The 26,174-nt window shown below is 36.3% G+C and overlaps 1 protein-coding gene across 3 annotated transcripts in view; it reads right to left on the bottom strand.

Moving 5' to 3' along the window:
• The window catches only part of TBPL2 (TATA-box binding protein like 2), a 559,024-nt gene that overhangs the window by 112,132 nt on the left and 420,718 nt on the right, over positions 1-26,174 (bottom strand). For 2 of the 3 annotated variants that reach the window (XM_044074424.1, XM_044074425.1), the window contains 2 exons: positions 17,649-17,816; positions 3,785-3,879 (listed from right to left, as the gene is read on the bottom strand). In XM_044074424.1, coding sequence (XP_043930359.1) covers positions 3,785-3,879; positions 17,649-17,816 — 263 coding nt within the window. The remainder of the gene's footprint in view (positions 1-3,784; positions 3,880-17,648; positions 17,817-26,174) is intronic. The other variant, XM_044074426.1, reaches the window with a different exon arrangement.

Below are 26,174 nucleotides of genomic sequence, written 5' to 3' on the forward strand. Positions count from 1 at the left end.
CTTCATTTAAGACATATTGAGAAATGTTCAGTATCAATCCCAATTCATAAGTTGCCAGGTTTTCTTTGTGTTCTTAACTCTGTTCTGTCTTCATATGTTTTCTCCCCTTCTGCTCTGAGAACATGGAGATGGTAAATGCTCTCTTATGGGGAGTGGAAACCTTGGAAAAAAAAACAACCTGTTCAGCTATGTTATTGTCCTTAATTTTCCTCCTCACATCACTATCGGCTGTTGGTATATCTCATAATATCTCACTGGTGGTAGCAGGTCTTGCTTCCTCATTCCTATCTCCCACTTGTGCGAAAGCTGATTGGGTAGGAGAGGTGGGCTGGTCCCTTATACTACTCCTGATTGGTTCTTTAGGCCAGGAAAATACATGCCCTCTTTGGAAGTCCCGATGATCCTGTTCTAATTTCTTTTTCTTTTGTAAGTGCAGTTTCTGCTCAAAAATGGAAATATCCATATTTAGTTCATTAAAAAAAAATTGTACATGTCCGGAGATAAGGCACAAACTTCTTGTTGTAAACACGTGACTTCAGTTACGAGTTCAGTCTCATTCTTCATAAACTGCTCAATAAGCAGGTTCATGTAACCAAAACTGGTTTCTATGTTTAGGTTCTGCCACATAAGTCCAGGAAAACCATACCATAGGTAGCCATCTTAATGATGTGGAGTCCTCTTGGCATTACTTTAAAACATAGGCATGCCTCCAGCTGTTTGCGTTGCCACTGGATCTTCTGCAAGTTCAGTATTTTAGTCTCTAGCTCGTATGTCAACATAAAAACACTTTCCAAATTATTTCTGATAATGTCATCATTAATACTGCTCATTTCATTGATGTTAAAAGTCAATAAAGGATTGCTTCCAACTTGACGCATACATTTAAAACTGTCAGCCTTACTACCATGACTCAAACAATTCGGATTATACTCGAGCTCAAGCACCACTCCTTTGGCCATGCTCATGTGACTCACAGAAAAAAAATAAAGACAAATAGCACAAAAGTTGGAGAATTAAGCATCGCAAAGAACCCAAGACCAGTACGGAGCTATTTCAAGTTTCAAGACTGATAAAGTGATGGAAATGACAAAAATCAGGGATGTCTGCATAAGATCTCTAATGTGATGCCACATACTTTTTTACAGCAGGGATGCAAGGCTAGGATGCATTCTAAGATACCCTTCCTCTTAGCAACTTTAGGTGAGTACAAGTGATAATTGTTGGGACAAGGCAATGAGACTGTTGGGGAGATAATGTCAGCTCAGTTGCTCCAGTCAGTGTTTGGTTTTCCTAGTATGAGCATTTGAGATTTAACAAGATACTCAAGTCCTGAGACTTTATCTTCAGGTGTACGATAGCTGGTATCAGAGGCACACAGATACTGCCAAGTATTGATGGATTTAAATTGTAGCTGTATGGAAATCAGTACAGCGCTCCTGTCTAGTGCTTAGGGGAGCTGCAGAGGTTAGGTAGAACTACATAGACAGTTTTCTGTACTGTACTAGCACTTCAAGCTTCTTTGGTGATATATCTTTCATTGTACATATTATATCAAGGAAACAAGATAACAGTAACTTTCATGCTTGGCAATACTGTGTTATTTACATTGAATATTTGGGCTTTTGTAGATATCCAGCTGTGCAGCAGAATAATTTTCTGCAAAGGCTTCAACCACTGATATGCAAGGATTTAAGGCATTTATGAAAGGAGACAGGGTTATTAAAAGACACCAGAAAGATATGTGTTGGCACAGACAAAGCCAAGGTTGGAGTATATGGCCCTTGACAACATAAGACTGGAATTAGCCCAAATGAGATGTTGTTGAAAAGTACCAGAGCAGCTAAGAGAATGTGTGGTGGATTTGTGACAGAAAGGTTTTCATCTTTTTAAAAGCATTATGTCCTTGACGAGTTGCTACATGGTTTAGGGTAGACATATATATATAGAAGACTTGACAGTCAGTAGGTCTTAAGTTTAATTTTGATGTGCTGAAAGTGTCTGTGTTGAGGGCAAAAGTGGTCAGAAATGGTTAAGAAGGGAGATAAGTGGTGAGGATGGGTTAAATACTAGCCACTGGAGATGTGTGGCCTAGAGTGAGTAAGCAAATTTTTTTTGTATTCAAAATTGAAAAGCCACAAGTCAGAGATGTGCAATAATAGCGGAGTGGTTACAATGGACAAGAGATAAGTTGGAATAAAAGCAACTAATATTAAAGGGAAATAAGATCAAGAAGTGTGGGTGGGGCTAGAGAGTGAAAAGGTGGTTTGCACAGCAAAAAATTATAGTTTGTATTTTAAATTTGTTAATAGAAAATCAACCACCACTGCAGTTGTGCCTACCAAGTTAAAGCATTAAAATCACAGAGTGTATGAACTGCCACAAGATAACACCTAATATAATTCATATATTCTTGTTTGGCAAAGAGTTTGATTTTCAAGCAGAGATGAAGTTTATTACCTGCACAAATGTCTAGGAAAAATAATTTTAGTCACTGTAGGATTCTTCAGCTGGGCAGTGTCAGGCTGAAATTGTATGGCTGAGGTGAAATACTTTGCCATGCATTCATTCTAGAAGTAGATGATGGTCAACATAATGATAACTGTTGCAGAAGCCAAAGCTAAAAGGGTTGTATCTTGCCCAGGAGTGGATCATCGGCTACTGTCGGCCAGCTTTTCAAACTTTAAGGCACCTTCCACATGCTCTAACTGCAGGTGGCTCAAGGAGAGCCAAATATACTGAGTAGTTTGGGTGCCAAAAGCTTCAAAGCTTTCTGCGTCAGGAAGTGGAGCTAGAGCCCTGAAACCTGGATATGTTAGTAATAGCCACAAGGCATAACTATTTACAAGTGAGGAAAAATTTCAAACACATCACTATGCATGCAATCCATATATACCATCTGCAAATGTTACAGTGAGAACAAAGTCCAACTACACATCAGAAGGGATAAAGATTTACAAAATGACATTACATTTTGTTAGCTGACATTCTGTGAATTATGCTTGTAAATGATGTGTAATTTCCACTCATTTCTGTGATTCAATTACGGATTTCTTTACCATATTTATATGTGAGCTAAATTAGAAAGTATTCTAAATACAGATTCTAAGAACAGGAAAATCAGCAAAACAATTTTTTTTCCAAGTAGCAAATATAAGAAATGCAAGTTATGATGAATGATTCCTCTTGCCTAAAATAACAAATTCCATGAAAAGGCATGTTTTTCTAGCTCTCCGATAGTACACATTTTGCAATTTAACAGTGTTTTGTCATGATAAAATGAAGCATGCCCTCCTTTGAACATGCTTGCACATATTTGAGCTGTATAAACAGCTTTGGTTTCTCTGTCTAGTATAGTATGTTGGATTTTGAAATAAGTGGAGTCAAACTGTTTCCCTAAAATAGCTTTTGCAAGATACAGCCTGACAACATTACTGCTGGTATTGCCATTTCTCACTGGGCTGTCTTTCATGTGAGGTATTTCTATCCTGCCAGCAACCAGCTGTAATCTGTATCAGTAAATGTTTGACATTTCAATCTATATCAATTTTCTACTAACAAAAAAGTAATCTTTATTAATAAAACTAAATGCACACGGCACACTTTTTTGTTTTTAAGGTGTGGCATTTTAGCACTGAACTGATTAATTGATGAAGTGCTGTCTCTCAGAAGATAAGTGGAGATCTGATGAAACCAAATCCAGGTCTGCACACACACACACACACACACACACACACACACACACACACACACACACACACACACTTATAGTAACTGAATTTCTTACCAGTTAGTACAACTTTTCCAGATACAAAAATAAGCAGGACAATTCTTGGTTTGACCATTCTGTAAATAAGACCGGGAAACAACTCTGGTTCATAACTAGAAAACAAACAATAAATACATTAATAACAGAAGTATTAATTATGAGATTTCCTTTGATCTGTATGTTGTTCATTTAACTAGTCCCTCATATAAAATATAAGAATAACTGCAGTATGTTTGCAGAAATGTTCAGAAAGTCATCTTATACAACTAGCATGCATGATAAGCTAGTGTACTACTGGTATAAAAACAGTCATGCTGCCTCAGATATACGTTTCTTTACATATGTGACTGACTAAAGTAGACCTTTCTGTACCACGGACAGTGTAAGCATACAAGAGAGAATTAACTAGGGCAAAAGGTACAATTACTGTTTCAGTACATAGAACACCAAGTATTTTCTTATATACCTTGGACTGGATTGTTTATCCAGTCAATGTTGAAGTCTTACCATGACACCATTTCTTGTTACCTCTTTTGGTATTAAGACCAGGGGTCTTACATACACGCAGGATGATCCTTTATAGTATTATCACTCCTGTAGCATTTTTACATCATTTTGACACTTCATGCTGGTTTTATTTATTTTACAATTTGATAAGTGGGTATGCAAACTAATTTACTAACCCTTTTCAGTCACAACTAGGGTACAAAAGTGCAGTGCAAGAACAGAGAATAAATCGCATTACAAATATGTGTAACATAGATAAAACAATAGTATGTAGGTTTGTATTCTGCCTGGCTGCAAAATAGCAGAACCTTATGTATAATAAACAGTGGCTGCTGAGACTTAAGCAAAGGATAGATGTATACAATATGTACAGTATATAAAGCTTACAGTGTTCAGTTTCAGTAGGATTTCATAAAATTATTGGCAGAAATACTGACCATTACAAACATATATGGTCTGTAATAGTTGGCCAGTGTCACTGAAGCAAATGCACCTAGATTCACTGCATAGGTGTTTCTTGTTATTTAGATCATTAGGCATGTAGATCTACATGGCTTGCCCTATTCTAGAAAATGCCTCGTCAAAGTCAACCTTATTTTACTTGAATTTGTTGACCTAAGTAAAGCACTGATGTGCCTTGATTAATTCTGACAGTTAATGTAGAGAATTAAGGGTTAGACCTGTTAAGCTGTTTTCTGTAGTCCAGGGTTTGATTCCCTCAGTCTCCATTTGCTTAAAATGAGACTATGAGCAAATCACTTAGCCAGATAGTACTCATGGTCACCTGTGCCTATTGGGGTTAACTGGTTAACAAATAAATAAAATTAAAATATATAACTGAGTAAACAGTTAAATTCATCTTCCTCAATCACCAAACACTGGGCAAACATGACAAAAGTAAAAGCATAGAAAAGGGCTAAAACTGTTTTCAAATCCTCCTCCTCTGCTCATTTCCCAGCCACTGAAAAAATGAATCTGAAAGCAGTGGACCGATCCCTGGCCACTGAAAACAAATAGTACAGTAAACGTGGATCATTTTATAATGTAAACCTTTGCACAGCCTTGTGGACTATTCCTCTGAACTGCTATGATTTAGAAATCGTACTGATTTTTGCCCCCAGATTTAGCCTGCTACTCCTAGAGTTATGATGTACCTCAAAAGTTAGGCCTATTTATGAGAACAAACTATATTAAACACTAAGTCTATACAAAGATTCACTACTACTAACTATATAAATGGATCTCTATCATAAGCTCGAAGTATCACAGCTGCAAACCTTATAAGATCAAGGTGGGAATAGCGAAAACCTGGAAGCTTGACCTACAAACTACAAACACCTGCTTTTTTGCAGGAGGCCTGCACCCCCTGCATCCACTGCTAATTATATATACAAACTCCAAGATTGTATTACAGTGGGGAAAGGAAAAAAAACACAATCACCACTGAAATGTGATCCTGCACAATGACCATTCATGCAGTTCAAATTTCTGGGTTTTTGATATTCCTGGCTCGATCTTGTAAGGTCTGCACTTGTGGGACTTCAAGCATATGATAGGGACCCATGTATTGGCTAGTATATAAAAAAACATTCTATTACAAAAAATATGAAAACTCTCCACTTTTTGATCCTGTACTGTAACTGTCAATGTTTAGAGGCTGAGAGGTATGTTGTGGACTAATGGAAGCACTCAAGAGTAAATACTGGACAAACCACAAACCCAGAAGTTAGTACGACTTAATTATACAATAAAAGTTAAATATTCAAAAACATGAACACTGACTGGTTGTACAGCAGTGTATGCCAACTGTAAACTGAGCATTACTCATGGGAATAAGTCTGCCCTTCAAAAGCCTACATTACCATCAGAAAGTCGTCTGATGGCCACAGTGATGTATATTTCAAAGTGGGTACTTAAACATAAGAATTGCAGCTTCACTTTTCTCTACACCTCTGATAAAAACATAAAAAATAGCAGTTTACATATGTCTGTTTGCTGGCAGATATACTTAAGCCACAAATTCCAGACACAGTGTTTTAGATGCAAAGTGCAACGTGATATCTGCATCCCAAGCGATCATTAACATGCACCAAAACTGGCATACTTTATCAGTGGTCAGCAAGTACATGGGCGTGTGCATGCACAGTACATCACTCAAACTTCCCTGGATACTGCACTTAGAAGACACAGAGCAGAAATGAACTGCTCCAATACAACAGTATTTTAAAATGGCATTGTATTAAAGTGATAGACCACTTCCATGTGCTATGCATTCCCAACTGGCTTTGTTTACCTACTTCTGTTCGACTCACAAGACAAAAGCAACCTGCCCATACATAAAGCCTAAAATATATAAATTTCCACATATGAATGTGACATATCGCTTAGCTATGCAATGGTGTGAATTACAAAATGGAAATAGACCAGACCGATGCACAAAAAGGATAGAGTAACCATCAGAATACTAAAACAAAGCTCACAGATAGATGCACTAAAGGATCAGAGTAACCATGACAATACTAAAGCAAAACTAACAAAGTACTAAAGGGAAAGATTAACCATGACAATACTAAAACAAAACTCACAGACCTATGCACTAAAGGGACAGAGTAACCATGAGAATACTAAAACTAAACTTAGACAGATAAAATAATGGGACAGAGTAACCATGAGAATACTAAAACAAAACTCACAGACCTATGCACTAAAGGGACAGAGTAACCATGACAATACTAAAACAAAACTCACAGACCTATGCACTAAAGGGACAGAGTAACCATGAGAATACTAAAACAAAACTCACAGACCTATGCACTAAAGGGACAGAGTAACCATGACAATACTAAAACAAAACTCACAGACCTATGCACTAAAGGGACAGAGTAACCATGAGAATACTAAAACAAAACTCACAGACCTATGCACTAAAGGGACAGAGTAACCATGAGAATACTAAAACAAAACTCACAGACCTATGCACTAAAGGGACAGAGTAACCATGAGAATACTAAAACTAAACTTAGACAGATAAAATAATGGGACAGAGTAACCATGAGAATGCTAAAACTAAACTTAGACAGATAAAATAATGGGACAGAGTAACCATGACAATACTAAAACAGATCTCACAGACCTATGCACTAAAGGGACAGAGTAACCATGAGAATACTAAAACTAAACTTAGACAGATAAAATAATGGGACAGAGTAACCATGAGAATACTAAAACTAAACTTAGACAGATAAAATAATGGGACAGAGTAACCATGACAATGCTAAAACAAAACTCACAGACCTATGCACTAAAGGGACAGAGTAACCATGAGAATGCTAAAACTAAACTTAGACTGATAAAATAATGGGACAGAGTAACCATGAGAATACTAAAACTAAACTTAGACAGATGCACTAATGGGACAGAGTAACCATGAGAATGCTAAAACTAAACTTACAGTTTGCTTGCTATTTAACTCATATTGAGCTCCTATAGCTGCATAATGAGGAAATAGAGCTGCTACCCTGTTCTTTAATTCAAACAAATATTTCAACACAGGAAATATCCAAACTAACAAATTTGAAAACAAACTTTGTATATGCCATTCTTAGCTGCTAATCACAACGATAAACCCAGAAATTCTTCATGCAACATTTATATTATGGCCGCACAGTAACACACATAGCAGCTAAAGCAGAATGCGATAGCCATAAAAGTAACCAATAAAATATAATTCACCAACATTTTTTCCAGTTTCACTACATCAAAAGGAAAAATGTATTTGCACAATTTACATATACTGACTCCCATTCTTTTTACATAGAGAGCTGCGGAGTAATCTAATCTAGTTGCAATTTTCCACAAAGCAAAACTAGAGCAGTAATCATCATGAAAAATTACATCTATAGATTCAGCCTTTGCCATCTTAGTAGCATTAGGAAGACGGAGCTTAATAAAAAGAAAGCATGCTACCCCCATATCTACAGAAGCAAGAAAAGTTCCCCGTGAAGACTGAAAGCAATTCATTCTGCAGCTTTCTAATTGATTAAATTACGTATAAACCTGGCCTTCTTTTATCTTTAAGAACAGATGGTTGAAATTCTGCAATTACCTTAAGAGTTGACTATCCACTTGTTTTAGCTTTCTATGTTTACACACACCCTATAAACCTAAATTAATGTTATATAATGTACCTGCACCATATGACAATACACATCTCGTGTCAAATCATAGTCGTAAACTGTTAAATTATGGGTACATACTTTAAGTACATAATTGTAGACTGCAAGTCTTTCAGCTTTTAAAATGCACATTGTTTTACTACATTCCTGTGTACTTCCACTGCCCGTGGTGGTGGTGCTGCTGTAGCGTTGTCGCCTCACAGTAAGACGCTGTTCGGTTCGATTCTCAGCTAGAGCATTAACTGCGTGTAGACATGTGTGAATGGGCGTACCTTCGTTGAAGGTTGTGCATCAGGGCTGGTAACTCGGCACGTAAAAATCAACTACCAATTATTAGTGAACCGGAGTTCCGCTGTGGCGACCCCTAAACGGGGAAAAAGCCGAAAGACACAAACCTGTGTACTTCCACTAGCCAGGGTCATGGTTAGAAAAGTTTGTCAGACCAGCCCAGTTATACAGTTAACAAATGTAAATGACAAGGAATAAAGCAATAAAATCTTCTCCATAATCAGAATGGTAAAAAAAAAATAGAACTTTTAAGCAACATCCTTGCTTGTTATTTGTTTGAAAATTGTGTGCACATCTTAATCATACTTTATTTTACATTCCTATATATTATAAACCTATAAACATATATTAATATTATATTAAAACAATACAAAATCCAAACGCACACAATCATCATATTATAGCAATCATATAATAGCAATAACACATACCCTAAGATATGGTCTATGCTGTGATAAACTCATGTAGGCTTCACCCATGTGGCCAAACGCAGACAGCTGTAAGCATACCATGGCATAAACTTAAAACTCCAACTCTTATACACTAACTCAGTGTCCGTTTCTGTGAGGGTCGTTAGTGTTTATTCATAATTTCATATTCATAGCTAATTTACAAACAGACCAATACCATTCAGTAACTTGACTTCCTCCCCTAAATACCAAACAAAACCTTTTTACCCATACACATATTGCCACTCAAAACATTTACAAAAACAGAAGTGCACCACTGTTAACCTACAGTGATAAGTGTAAGCGCAAAACGAAAGTTATGCAGTCACCAGGCTAGAAAACATCTATATTTTTCATTTGTTAATCTGCAGCAAATGAAATTTATTATATCCTAGCAGAACTCGTACTATTTGTGGTTTCCCAAATTTATTTTACTTTACTGATTCACTGATTAATTTTGTTGACCAGGAAAGTTAGAATGGGTGGAAAATCCATTTTCAGAACAGCCCTAGGGAAAAAAAATCTCCACAAGATACAGACAGAAAGTAACATACATACATATACATAGTGTGATGAATTGATTAAGCATACATGTAAATGTCTGCGTATAAACAATCATAATACAGTCAATACAGTTGTATGAAAAATCATTCAAAGGTAGATGAAAATGAGTGTTTACAATAAAGTCCTGACCCATAGTATTTTATATTAAGTAGGGCAGTGGTAAACTGAACCTTCGTAACAATATAAAGTTGAGAAGAGTATGGTACAGTATGTGGCAGAGTAGACATAATAGTACAGGATAAGACTGAGGTAATTTTAGAGCAAGATTTTACTAATGTATGGAGCCTCATCAACATCACCAGTGTCATCTGAACTTCCAGCTGACCTCAGATAATAGTCATCATTTTTAAGGACTTAGAATTCCAACATCAGAAGTTAAACCAATAACTTGGACACGAATACTTCCACTAGAAAAAACACTCAGCTTTCCTGCACTGAAATGAACTGACAGCTTTAGTGGAATGGCGAACATGACATCAAAGGTCAGAGGGAATTCCACAGATAAATATGAAGAGGTACAGAAAAAAGGGAAAATTATTAGAAATCATGAAACGATTATTGTGAAACCAAAGAAGGGGGACATTACAACAGTAAAACAACCATGAAGGTAAGAATAGTGACAAATGACTATATTTTTTTAAACAGTACAGTCACATACTGCATTCTGCAGGCCAGCTCAAACTTGAGCTAAAACTGAAAAACACATCTCTAAATTTTGATTTATAAAAAATAAGTTTAAGTGGCACCTTATTTTGTAATAGTTATAGTCTACATGTACAGCACCTTCCACTCCGATTCCTTTCTCAAGAAGTGATTGATAAACGTACTACCTGTACCATCATATAAATCATGGTATTCCATAGCAGAGGGGTGGGGGTTATAGTGGAATGTACCCCCTTTCTAGCCAGAGCATTTGGTACAAGAGTAAAGCCCTCACAGTCAGTCCTTGCTAGTCTAAAATAAATCCCATGATAAATCTTGACAGATTAATAATCTAAAATATAGTAATATTGTAAGAATAGAAAAAAGTTTAATCTGCTACAGATATGATCATTTCAAGGCAATTTTTGATGCAGGGATAAGAACTGAAGTTAGGGAGGGGAGGGAGTTACAGGTAGCCTTAGTGAGGTGATAAATATGAAGAGATCTGAAGGAAAAATAGTCAGAGCATGATAGGTAGGTATGGAGTTCCATAATTTAGGACCAACAGGGGTAAATTATCTTCCAGAGCTGTCAGGCTTACAGTGTGGAACTATTAGATAGTTCCAGAGATTAAGATGGGGGGATACCTATCATGAGCTGTGATTGCAAGAGTGTGGACAAGAGTAGGGCAATAGTTGCAGCAAAACAGAGTAAATTCAAGAGTGTATGAGTAATAAAATCAGATGCAGGGAAACAGGTAGTCATCTGTAAAGTACATGGTATTGCCCCTTAAGTGTGAAAAAATGGTGATATGGCACACTAACATGCAGGTTTAGGGAATTGCAGGTACACCCATTGCTGGTTAAAACCAGGAAGAATTCAGCATAAGAGGTAGGTGACTTTAAATTAAGAGAAGAACGTGTTATACAAGTGATAAATGCATGTAAAAAGCAGAGCACAGGATTAAACACGAACACCAAAGTATGTAAAGGAGTTAACAGGCACAGTGAGAGTCATTTTAAAGAGTGAAAGAACTGACCAAGGCATGGGAGTGATGTATCCTCAGCAAACACTTATAGCCTTTGTAAAATCATATTTAAAGAATTTATGAGACAGATGATTACTGTGATGATGACAAGAAGAGTTCTTACTGCCTTTTTAATAAATTGAAGCATTAGAATAAAGTAGATAGGATAGTTTGGGATGCTGAGGTAAAAGATAAAAAAAAAACGGAGGATTTTTCCAAATAGGGCTTTGTAAGACACCAGTGTACAAAGGGGAGGAAAGGGGCAGCTTTCAAGCAATATGCACCCAAAAGGTATGTTGACACAAACAGCTATAGAACCAGTTGTTACAGTAAGAATGTCTACTTTATGGGTGACACTTTCAGTCTTCCACAGTACTGGGTGATGTGGCTGAGGTACTTAATAGTCTCCTCTGGCCATAAGTTTAGTAAAAACCCATGAACCTGTGATACCCTCTTTATTCTATTCAGGGTCAGGGGAATCTCATCAAGATACGCAAAGGAAAAAGTTTAGGTGTGCATATCACTGTACTTATGTTTTTTGTTGCCCCGTCCCGACTATGCCAGATGGATCCACAGCTAGCACTTAACTGGCCGATTCATTCTGGGAGGGAGAAATGGGAGCCAGATATTCCTAAACTGGGTGAGAGCTGTGTGTTCCATTCATTCCTGCTCAGGAATCCCACTTGGCCCTCTATTCCCCAGTGAAAGTCATTAGGTAGAGAGAAGGCCAGCTTGCTGGTCCTGTGTGTGTGGGGGGGGGGGGGGGCGCAGCCTACCTTTCTTCTTGGAAACACCCCTTTCTTTGCACTGGCTCCTCTCAGCTCCACCATTGCTGTCTCTTCAGGAAAAGCATGACTGTATGCAAAGTTCCACTTGGCTACTGGTGCAAACATGCTAGCATGGGCTCGGCAGGCTGAAACCCCAAAAGTGTAACACCTAATGTTCCCTCTGGATGTCACTCATGGTTTGCCAGAGCCATCACTCTTCCCCTCAGGGTGTGCAAGATGATAGTGGCTGTTCACTTATATGCATGTCTGCCATCTCCAGCAGGTGCATGAACCACTATTTGAACTCAGGTCACCTGCTGGATAGTCAGGGCTTTATCCCTCTATGTCATGGAGCTGGCATATCAGACTACTTCCTTAGTCAATAACAGTATATTAATTCATAGTCTGTATTGCAGGCAATTGACCAATATTTTTAATTACTGGCATTTCTTTCTGAACTATAAATTACTCAGTTTTTTTTATATACAAGTCTGGATGCCATTCAGGATAAAAATTAAGAAAAAAGACATAGAAATGCAAATGATAGAAACTTTGTAATTTAGATGTTATACAAAAGGATGCACGTGTCAGTTTAAAACCTAACAGTTTCAAACGAAATTAAAAAGGAGTGTAATCTGATTAATACTTAATCCAGTCTGAAAGAGGGCTTTAGAAAAGAAAGACATTTACTGCAAATTATTAAGTGGACAGGTGTACTAAAGCCAGAATTCATTTTAGGGGTCGTTTATGTGAGAATTCAGCAAAAGAAGTTTGTTACAAATTTAACCTGGTCCAAACGAAATGCAAACCACAGCTGTAGCTCAGAACCCATACAGCAGAATATACCTGCAGGGGTACTCTGCATTTCATTTGGCCTGACAGTCCACTAGAGTCCTCTTAATTGCCTATTGGTCTAGGGTTCAGACCAGTTTATTGGATGTCCAGGTTTACAGCCTATTTAATACTAATAACTATATCATACTAATTATCGGGCAGAATTGTCCCCTGTATTTGCTTCCTTCTCTATAGTCAACAAACTTTGTCAATGCATTTTCTCATTAAATAGCTCTTCTGCTAATTCTGTTAGTAATGTTTATTTTCTTATTACAACAAACACTCACAAGAGCTACAGTGAAAACCAGATTTGTCACACATGTCCCTTGCTGCTCCCACGAGCAAGATGTCGTACTAAGATAAGACAAATAACAGGCTCTTGGCTATGATGTGCTGCCTTTTTTGTCCTGTGACTCATCAGTAACTACCCTTAAATGTCACCATGATTACTAAAATAAACTGCAGCCCATTTTTAGAAGTCAGAGCACAACAGAGAATGCAGCAGGCTCTGTCGGAACTTGGTGTTCTGATATTTATTTAGGAGCCTTTGCTAGAATGCCTAAATAGGACATGAGAATTTCCTGTTTCTCATTAACACTGGACTGAGCTTGCGTGTGCTGGGACTGTTGTCAAGGAAATAGGGTCACACAGCTGAATGACTACATATGAGAGAGCAGAGAAATATAAAACCAAGCACACTTCAATGAAACAAAGCATCATTAGAGACATGTACAAAGTAATACGAACTGTTTGAACTAGGTTTACTATCAGCAGGATTTCAAAGCACTCTAGCATGCAAAGACTGGCTAATATTAATACCTATCCAATACTCTCAGGCTTTCCTGGGTTTCAGTAACATCCAGGATATTTCTTCAGTATTCTTGTGCATTTCTCGTTGTAAGATAAAAAATTAATTACTGTGACAGAAAACTGACAACTGTGTGTAAAAAAAAAAAAAAAAAAAAAAAAAAAAAAAAGCAACGCAGATATTGTTATAGCCAGATGTACCTCCTTTCAGAAAAAGCAGTATATGTGAATTTGCATATATTCCTCATGCTGAATGTCACTTCATGGAGATCTCTCATTTTTGAACCCTCATCCTAAACTCATGAGACAAGATAATGCACGCTATACAGATATGCAGCATCTGCTTTTATTCATTATCCATACTTCTCTGTGTTTTATCTATTATCCTTATATCTGCTCAAAAGACAGAGAAGCAGAGTTCAGGTCACTGTGAGCTTGCTTTAACAATGGTATTACATAAGCAATAGGATAAATTACAGACTCTGTGTTTTACAGCAATGGCTTTGTTAAGCTTTCATTAGAACGGAGAACAGGACAAGGCCCACCGACACAAGATTTAGCAAAATTCCATGTCTTAGCAGAAGCTTAAAGTTGGACAGAAATTATTATATCCACAAAGGCCTACCTCAGATGCTGTTAACCTAAACTGCTAAGAGTATATACACTGAACAGGTTATTCTGCTGGGTTACTGCAAAACTTAGAAACAATCTCAATCCCAGATGTGTAAAGTAGACACACATTCTCAATCTCAATTAAAATAATGGGTACTTACCTCATGAGACTGTGCTCTCCAAAAATATGGGGAATGTACTGTAGATCAGAAACTGATTACTTCTTAAAGTTCGCTGCAAGTTCTGGGCTACTAACATATTTCATAGCTTGAATATATGAACGCTTGTATTTATACATATTTTAAAGCAATGTATTGTCTGCATAAACACTGACAATGTACTTATTTTTCTAACATGTTATTCAAGTTGTAGCTATAAACGGTTGCTCGTGGCTAGTGTATCTACCTGGTTATCAGATGTACAGTATATAAAGTAAACATCTCCCAAGTTTAATTTAAAAAATAGAGAAAACTATCTTGTGGGATTTATAACTTTATATTTATGGGATTTATAATGTATTCACTATTAAATCTTTTACCGTGGTGCAGTTCAGAATGCTTGGTGTGAACTTTTAAAACTTCATGCACATTTTTGTATGCAGCCCTAACTAACTCTACCAGCACAGGTAAGAGCAGACTGGCTTTTTAAACCTACCTCCTTACTATTCTTTCTTTACTTCTGTGTAACCATTCTCAATAAGCAGTACCACCTCCTTCATTATGGAGTAACTGCTTACTGTGCAACAACCTGCATACCATTAAGTAGTGCATTTTATTCTGTATTTGTGTGCCCTTGACTCATATGTACCTGTATACTTTAGTGTGACCCTTATTACATACCAGATTGTATCACAGCAGCACCACAACCACTTCCACTGCCACTAGGCCATACTAACATGAAAGGCCAATAAGAGACTGCAAGGTGGTGCTACATTTGGGTAGCAAGTATCTATCAGTACTGTGGATAAGATGGCCTCTACCCTATGTTTGGCTTGCATTACAAAATTTCATAGCAGAATCTTGCTCAGCCTCCAAGTACCCTGCCACTGAATCTCTCCTGTGTGTTAGAAATATGAAACAGATCTACATGCTGTTTACCAGACTTTCTGAATCTCAAACTGTCAACCAAACTTCCACACTCTATACATAGTTTTACAAATCCCATCCCATCCCATTATGTTATGCTGAAGTCAATTAGAAATTAAAATTTGTTTGCAGTTCACACAACTTTACTTAGAAGCTATTTACAGAGAATGGAATGTGTAAATCAACTCTGAAGCAAAGACGTAATGAAGCAAATATTCTAATAATATAGTGAGCACATGTTTTTAATTGATCTGTAATTTGTGCGCATTGTATATATCATTTCAAGGTTAAGTTTTTCTAGCAAGGGAGTAAAAACCTAAATATTATCTCCAAGTAACAGAATTATAGTATATGATCATCACTGAAGAAACCCTGTCAGAAAGGAACATTTAACAACCAATCCAGCATTATTTCACAGGAAAATATATCAACATCAGACAAAAAAAGTTCTGTACATCCAAACAAAAAGATAAAAAAAAAAAACAAAAAGTGTGACGTAACAAACAGAAAAAAAAACTAACAAATTCAATAAAGTTGGCTCAGTATTAAATATGTTCTGCTCATGTTTTAGTTTTTTCTAAAAATTACAATATGCCACGTCAAATGGCTTACTTGACAAGAACGTCTGAAAAATTGTAAGACAGGTTTCTAAATTTGCAAACGTAAGAGTTCTGTATGCCAGCCTAATGACAGGTATGTATGGAGAAAGTAGGTGAACAATTACAATGTCAGTGTCCAAGGTTGGAGAACAACCAGACTTTTAAGGGGCCAGACTGGGGAGAGGAAAACAAACAGTAAGTGAAAAATGTCCAAATCCCTTCTTAGAAGAGTAAAAGATCACTATACCTATGCCACCAGGTTGGGAATATGAATGCCCAGCAATACCAGAGTAAAACAAACTAGTAGGTATGTGCCCTGGAACATGTATTTATCCATGTGTCACATACTGTTTGAGTGGAAACAGTAAAAAATGCCACCTTTAACCATGGTGGCACCAGTGCCCTTATACATCTAAAACAGCAGCAAGCCCACTTCTCATTTACTAGCTTCTACCACTTAGGGATAAAACTAGAAGCTAGAAGGAAGCCAGATAAGTAGGGACTTGTTTCAGTTATAGATTCAGTTAGGGTATGCAACAGGGAGATGTCATGACCCAAAAAAGGTTGGGCTTAAAGTTGTTGGAAACTGAAGCAGGGTGTGGCTTTAAATATGCAGTCTCCAAAAAATAAATAAATAAATAAATAAAATAAATTTGGAATTCGGATAAACAAAAAAGCATTTCCATACCGTACACCTTACCATATAGTTGACGTGATTCATGTGATAAAAACTACATTCAAGGCAATCAGTAACAACTCAAAGACAAATTACAAATAAGCAACTAGTACATGCTCAAGCAGACTCCAAGGCCTAAGGGTCAAACCCCATATGAAGGAATAAGGACGTTCCCTTCCCATTATCTTCCTTGATTATGTTGAACACAAGTTTTAGTCATAAAAATAATTTGTAAATGTTTGAAAGCACTTCATAAAAATCAGTTTATTTTAAAAAGAGACTGCTGATGAGGAGCAGCCTATCAGTACTTCGGAATGAACTTTCATTACTGTGCAAGCCTACTCATCCTTTTATGACAGAATAATATTAAACAAACGTGCTTTAAACAGAAGAAAATATCTGAAATTATGCAAACTTATATAAATGTTTGCATAGCAGCAATATGCATACTATACCATACACTATCATAAATACTTTATATAAATGCAAGATTCAAGACTTCAGCTTTTGAGAATGCTGGCACTTAAATGTCCACACCAAGATTTTTGGGAGAGCTTAAGCTATTACAACTAACAAATACTTTCCTAAAGAATTAATGGAAAGAGGTTACAAAAGCATCTAGTAACAGCTCAGTAGATCTGAAAGTAAAATCATTAGTGATGTATTTTACCATTTTGCAAAAAGTATCTGCTTATAGTCTTTTACTCATCTGCCACATGAAACTTTTAAACTGTGGCCTCATTTAACTTCTCAGTAAAGTAACATATACAGCAAGTGTAAAAACCCAGGCCCCCACTGTGACCCCAACTCAATATCCTGGTCTATTAGACCAACTATACACTGATCCTACCTGCTAAACTGCTGGTGAGTTAGAACCAGGCCTTCTAGTCTGATAGGGAACATCACGTCACAGCTTCCAACCATGTTCTGTATTTTAAAGTCAAGAAACCTGGCTGGAAATCCAAGCTTCTGTACCACACGAGCATATTTCCTGGCTGCTAGGCGGGACTGCTCCTCGCTGAAAAAAATTTAAACAGTCTTATGCCAATAATCAATAAATTATGTCCGTTTAGGCTCCACAATAGGAATAAGTAAGCCAATCTATTCTGTAGATAATTCCACTTTTATATACACATCAAAAGCAACGAATGCTTGTTAAGAAACTTGCATCACTGAAATGTAGCACACATTAGTGTTAACATGCCCACTTCAGCATATTAGTAACTGATCATTAGATCCTCTATTACCATCCACCTATTACAAGCAGTACATTTTAACAAACGTGAGATGAAAATTACTAGTTAGTGAGATGAAAATTACTAGTTAGTGATTTAATTATTAGGTAATAAGGATGGAAAGTATGCACATGTTAGTCACTGTAATAATAATAATAATAATAATAATAATAATAATAATAATATTTGGAAGGTCTGCTGTTACTTTTATGTCCCTTACACATTACAATCTTACCAGCTTATTAACTCAAGATATAACTTTAGACAGCTTCTGCCTCAGCTCAGCCCATCACAGCACCTCCCTTTATTCCACCCAAGTCCCAGAATAAATAATGTTCAGTAACGGCTTTCCCCTCAATTTGTAACACAAGATTGCACCCATGAAAGGCTTTATTTACTTCCAAGACTGATTAAAAATAAAATCTTTATTCTTCAGTCTTAAAAACAGTTTGTTCCAAACGGATTTTACAAATAGTTTCAGAAACTGTAAAAAACACATTGTAGAAATTCCTCAACATTGCTGATGTGATGGAATAATCAGTAGCTAGGTATAAACATCTCAACACTACCATTTATTTTAACTACTGCAGTTGTCTTTTTGGATAGCAGATTTTTGGGCAGAATATAGAAATCCATCTATACTCTATGCACTGTCTTCGGTCTCTGTGCCAACCTGAAAACAGCTGGTAAACCACATTAAAATAAATGTTCTTCCAGGTTCGTACCACCACCATGACAACACACTGGTAACTTTTCCTGTGCTAACCTAAACCGATGACATTGTCTTGTGTTTAAATTTACTGACATTTTTTGGACTACAACACTCAGCTTTCTGCCACCCACTTTCACATTTGCTCTAAGAATGATCTTATCTGCATAAACCATTACAATTGGGAACCTACTGGCAAGCCTAAAATTCAGGTATTCCTCCACGTTTTCAACAAATTTACCACTAATGCAAGCAGGAGGAGGACTGAAACACACTCTCTTCTGCAATTTCATGCACAATAATTACTGTAATCCAAACCCACTCACTCCAGGACAGACAATATGTGGTACAAGATTGTTGAAGTCTACAAACCCACAGAGAATAGAGAATATCTTTTGTAACATTTTTAAAACAGTTATGCAAAATTCACCTGGTCAAAGTTATACTTTTATTATCCTTTTCTATCATTCTACCATTTTTCAAGCAACCACTTTAAAACCGTACTTTTAATGGTCTTCCATATATCAAAAACATAATGACACTTGCAAAGTCTTTTCCTGACTTGTATAATCTGCTGTCTAAAACAGTGTCAGAAATGTTATAACCACTTTCTTTCTTTGGCCCTGTTTTACTTATAAATAGTCTATAGATTTAGCATAATTAAAACCTTTTGCACTGAAAATACACACTGTTGTCAGAATGGGTACCATCAGTTTCTTGCAGATCTTTTAAATTCACATGGACACTGTCGATCTATCCATCGCCATCAGTCCTAGCTTAATGCACAGCTTGCAGCTTTCCAGTTACTGCCTCCACTTTTCTGTTACAAGTTTAAAGACTGTACCTCTGAGCTTGTAAAACACTCAGGCTTTTCATCCTACCTTTAGCCATCTAGCCAATATTCTCAGTCCATCTTCCCATCCTGCACTTGCTTTCTATAATCATAAGTCAAAGTCATCATACTGGCCACGCCTCGGATTTCCTTCCAAAAATAAATTCTTTCTGCAGTGTTTTCATTATAATCAATTTCTTGTGCTGTAGCTGTCAAATTTTCAAACAATAGCAACCTCCATGTATTGCAGATAATAACCATACAGAGTATTAATTCTCCTACAAGTCAATACAGAGTATTAATTCTCCTACAAGTCCATACAGAGTATTAATTCTCCTACAAGTCCATACATACAGAGTATTAATTCTCCTGCAAGTCCATACAGAGTATTAATTCTCCTACAAGTCCATACATACAGAGTATTAATTGTCCTACAAGTCTTTCCATTCTCTCTTTCTGTATAACAAACACTGCAAAGACATGCATCTGGAGCCTTTCTCCCCGGGCCTCTGCTGAAAATTGGCTTTGTTCCAAGTCGGACATTCCTGGTTAACAAATGATAAATAAAAATAAATAACCGTCCAGTAGGCAACCTTCCTAGAATTTGCTTCTGCCTCTATAATCTATTGATTTATGCAGAGTAACTTAGTAAGGTATTCAGGGCACATAAAAGCTGAACATACATTTTAAACTTAACTGAGCTGTGAAGCTGATTTCCATCCTAAATAATTTCTGACTAATAGTGCAACAGATACAGGGGGAGACATTGGGTATAACTAGAGACATGGCAACTGCTGTGAGAAGTGCACCCAAAAACTCAAACTGTATGGGTCCAGACAACACACCTGGTAGTTTCCTAAACAGAATCAAAGAAAAAAGGCTAAACAGTTACCATTTATGTGAAGTAAAATATTAGCTTGTGTGGATACATCCTTAATCTATGTTAACAGGCTATAGTGACCCCAGCCTCTACAATTGGGGGTGGGGGGTGCATAACACCAAAATAGTTTTGTACCATTCAGTCTGACCACCATTCTAAGTAAAACCATGGAAAGAGTCACAATGGAGCTTATCCAAAATACAAGGGGAACCTTGTCAGTTACAGAGGAACTTTATGTTTAAGGTGAGAGCTTCGTCTTTGAATTGTATGTCATTGTTTGGAGTTAATAGGCCCTTTATGACAAAAGGGAGTGCAAGCAGTTTATCTTTTTTACTTTGCTGTGCTATTTGACATCATCTTGTATAATGTTACTAATTTGTCAGTTATTCATTTAAGTGTGAATGAATATATATTTTAATGGAAAAACAATGGATAGGCAACAGTACTCAGGATGAGGCTTACTGATGATGCCTCAGAGGGCTCTGTACTTTTGTTACTTTTTGGACCTTTCATCTCAAATATAACAGTGGAAAATAGGCTATAGAAATTACAGAAGTCTGTATTTTTTTTTACTTGTTTTTGGACCTTTCTTCTCAAATATAACTGGAAAATGGACTATAGAAAAATATGGTGAGGGCTGCTCACTGGTTAACATAATTAGATCAATGAAAGATACCGAATTTTACATGGTGGTCTACAGAAAACATGCATCTGATATAGTAATGATCTCAATGTTAATGCCAATAAATGTAGCATCATGAGACTTTGCAAAAAGGACAAATTATAATTACAAAATTAATTGTTAAATCATAAAAATGGTACCATTATGAATGATATTAAAGATCAAGGGATAATGGTAGCTACGCTTTTTTAAATGTACAAAAGAACCAAAGAAAAACATTTTATTTCTTTAGTTTGTTGACCAGGGTAGCGACCAGGGTAGCGAGCTGATCCTGAGGGACCCATTTCAGCCATGGTTCAGCAGTTATAACAGAGAAAGGAGTACATTCATTTCAAATACAAGGCAATAGCACAAATGTGGTACCATATATATGCAAAATCAAAATGTACTTTCAGCCAAGAAAACAAAACAGAGTTACACAATGTTCAAAGTAAATATATATACACCTGAACAACATAGTTTAATATGAAGGCTGAAAGGACTACTTATATACCACAACAGTGTAAAAAGAGGGCGAGAGAACTGAAAGGGATGAGAGAAGAGGGTGTGGAAGCGAGTATACCAGTTATTATTGCATTTTATGATACATGTGAGAAGCAGTTACATGATTTTTTTGCACAGTCTAAATATAATCAAAATATAACTTGACTAAGGATGAGTTTGATTCCTTAATGAGATTAGAAAATAATTCAGATATCTTAATTAAACTCTCTATGAATATATTGGAAAAGTTGCTTTTTATAAGTGCTTTGCAGATGCTATATTCCTTATCTGGATTGGAAGTGAAACTAGTCTGCATGACTATGTCACTTATTTAGATACTACCACACATTTTTAAAGCTTAAATTGAATTATTCTTATAAAAAAATATTTCCTTGCTATTAGTTTGAATAAACAAGGAAATTAGATAGCTACTAGTATTTTTAGAAAGCAAGTACAAGCAGATAGATTCCTACCTAGAGAAAGTAGGCATCCACTACATATCTTTAAGGGCATCGTAACAAGTCAGTTTTTAAGAGCTAGTAGATTAAATACGGATTTAAATATTTGTAATGAATAAATGCAGGAAATGAGAAGAATTTCAGAAGAGAAAATATAGTGAGGTGTTGCTAAATGAAACCTCAAATTATGTAATGAAGGAAAGAAGTGGTAAAGCTAGACTATTTTATGAGCAATGGTTATTGTAAACACTCCAATGGGGTGTGTCTGACAACTGTTTTTCAGGTACATTACTTGGCTCAATACTACAACCAATGTTGTAAAGAATATCATTAAAAATAACTGGGGAATTCTACACGTTTTGCCTAGCTTAGAACAATATGTCAGAAATAGTCCACAGGGTAGAAATTAAAAACAAACGATTATGTTATAAAGAAATTAGTATCCTGAAGCAAGTGACATAAACTAGCAAAAAGGGTACTATTCCATGTCACAATTTTGTTAATTATAAATATATTATGCAGAATACGGAATTTATTCATCCAGTTAGTAATGGGAAGTTTATCTTTCATTGCTTTGCTACGTGCCACACTTCCAGTAGTGTTTATTTAGCAACATTCTCGGTATTCTCTGCTTTCTATGTTGGAAAATGTAGTAGGAAACTAAGAGAGAGAATCATTGAGCATTATTCGGATATCAGACATCATTTTTTAACTAATGCTCTTGCAAAGCACTATGCAGAGAGTGGTCCAGAGCATATTTTTAAGTTCAGAGTTATTCAGAAAATATTATCCAATCTATGAGGTGGAGATTAAAATAATAGGCTGGAAATTGAAGACTGAGATTAGAAACTGATTGGCTACCCAGAACAAATGGTCAGATTTATTCATAAAATATTATCTTACTTTATAGTAGCCTGCAACTGCAGAGTGTGATCAGATGCTGAGGTCTGAAGCTGATCTCCTATTTGTAGTAAATGTTGTGATCAGTATTCATTTTCTTTTTAAATTAAAATAAATTGAACTATGAATCGAGGCTTTTTATAGTTTGTATTCTATGTATATTTAAATTTGTGTAATTGTTCTAAACTGTGAGTAGACATAACAGACAGAAATACGAATAGTGAGTCAAAATTCCCTACATGTGACTGGTTATTTAAATCTGATACTTAAAAACTCATTAAAATAGATGTTTTTAAATTTTGAATTGATTTAAGAAGTGAAATGAATAGAGTTTTATTACTACTGATTCTTGAATGTTTATATTTAAATAATTTGTCTTCAATCTGTTTGCTATGTAATTTTCTTAATTGCATTATGTGATTGGTCTGTGTCATGTGTTTACTATAAATTTATAATAGCTTAATTAACTTTATTTTACACTGATGAAGGGATTTTATCCTGAAAGCTCTGCGCTGATCTGATTTTATATTAAAACATATGTTTATCCCATCTCTGGTTTCGTAAGTCCATTTTTTTCCACAAATCATTGAACATATAATAATCACAGGTCTTTTAAGTTAATCCTTTAACACCTCCACCTGATTTTTTGTTAGAATGTCTGTTGCAGTAAAAACATTTATACCCTGGCAGAACTGGTTTCCGGTCATTGTTCTTCAACCATGTTTCACAAACAATAACATCAATCTTGTGAGAACATAGCAGGTTTGCCAAATTTTCCAATAAGAAAAATTTATTATTGATTATTAAGTGTGTGCCATGTTTGAATTCTATCTGCAGCTGTCTGTGTCCATGGCTTAGACTGCCCCTGTTATCCACACCTCCTATAAGTTCACTGTGTTCCCCTACATTCAGCGTGGACACTAATTATTGTAAACAAACTTTAAAAAATGCACAATCACACTGCCAACAGTCCAGGAAGATTAAATAGTATCGGGAACCAAACAGCAGCAATACGTAATACCAGCATATAGGCGTTAACTATGTTACTAAACAATTTTTTCTGATCCAGCCAAACTCTAGATTCACCAGCTCTTAGGCTAAGGCTGACAGCTGCTTATTTCTCCCTGTCTCCACAGACATATGAATCCACCATTACTTAATCAGTGCTAGCTCATTTAACTAGGGCTCAACGTCTTTTTACTGTGCCTTCAACTAAGACGTAAATGTAATCTAAGGGTCCCAAATATTTAAATAAATTGGACAGAACTGAACATCAAATGTACTGAACTAGTATGAGCCTGAGGTTAGTAACACAGTGGCATACACTAGGTAAGTTAGCCCTGAAAGACTGATTGTTTACTTTTTTTATATATTTAAATTGTTAAACATTTTCTCAAGCTATGACAGGGTCTTGGATTTTCCTGCTCTATTCCCCCTTGCTTTGCTTGGGTTCACTCTGCTCCCCTACCCTATTCCCAAATCCCACCTACCTCCATGACAACTACATTTATTGTCAGCTAGACACTTCCACTACCCACTTCATTCAATCTCCAAGGACAACACGGTCATTAACTATTCACTAGTTAATAACATAACTCCACCCATTTCCCAACCCATAGCAAAACCTACCAACACTTCAGATAGAACCTACCTAGTCCAAAGCATCACAACAAATCTCAAACACAACTTTTATTCATTGCTCCACTCCAATAAACCCCCCCACTACAACAATATGCGATATTTTAATACTATAGCTCTCATAATCCTAGCAAAAGTTGCCCAACTCTCCTCTTGCCACACTACCCTAAAGGAACCTATCCACTATCAAACTACCTCTATCTCCTACCCACAAACTGATGAGTCATGCAGCATCATAATATCCCCCTCAATCTTTAATACAACACCAATTATTCATACCCCCTACTCTTTACCATTACCACAATACCCCCAAAATCTCACTGAAATACCAAACATACCTAGTTAAAATTCTAAAAACATTATTCAATATAGCAACTAACCTAACATTCCATGGGGACATCCATCCAAACACTGGCCAAAAATCTAACCTAAACTGGACACCTACCCAAAATAACAACAACTGCCATATGTCTTCAATCCTTCCCAGGGAGGAATCACATTTCCTACTATTAAACATTAATATGAGGAGAATCACAAACAAATTCCATAAACTGCATGACAACCTCTCTCTATACTCACCTGATAGTGTACTTACAACTGAAACATGGCTAAAACACAACATCGCAATAATGAAATACTCGATCCTGGCTATAACATACTACAGGTAGACAGAAAAAACAAAAAGGGGCGGTAGTGTAGCAATTTTATTTATGAATCACCTTACTCTAGAAGCATTAGACCATAACATCCCCAACATTAATTCCAAAAAACAGATAAACGTAATAGGTACCTATATTCCACCCAGAGAAAACACCCCCACACTAGAAAACATACCGCACTGGACTACAAATACAATCCCCAAGAAACAATCATGGATGATTTTAATATAGATTAGATAACCTGTTACAACCAGAACCTCACATATCACATCAACCTCCATGGCTTCACCCAGATCAAACAAACAGCCACTAGGATTGACAAATCATCGAAGATACACTCCTTTCAATCTGGCCGCCACCCAAATAGCCTCATTGACCATCTTCCAACCTTCCTACTCAGACATCAAACTAACCCACTAAAACTACCTTCCTACCATCTAATAAAAATAAAATAAACTTTAACCCTAAAAACATCACATCCACCCACAAACACTGCAATTGGACACCACTTATACAATTTCCCCTAGACGACGCAGTTAATTACTTCAACACTACCTTTTTGCCATCTTAAACACACAAGCTCCTCCCATAACCATAAGGACTAAATCTAATTTTGCCCCCAAGATTGAGCAAAAAAACTAGGTCACTGCTAAAATAAAGAGACAAAGCCTGGGAGCAATGGTACAAAACTAAGTCCAAAATTTCAAAACAAGGTTTCTGTGAACTTAAAAATAAGGCAAATAGACTAGTCAAACAGGACAAAATAAAATACTACACTCACATCCAAACTAAACACCAAAACAACCCAAAATTTTTGGTCAGCTATTGATAACATAACTCCTACCCAGTAAAGCTAGTACTCCCCCCCCCCCCCTTCTACTACTAATAAAATAGCTACCC

Source organism: Protopterus annectens, chromosome 6.part0 (assembly GCF_019279795.1).
Source record: "Protopterus annectens isolate FY-2018-M chromosome 6.part0, PAN1.0, whole genome shotgun sequence".
Taxonomy (NCBI): domain Eukaryota; kingdom Metazoa; phylum Chordata; order Ceratodontiformes; family Protopteridae; genus Protopterus; species Protopterus annectens.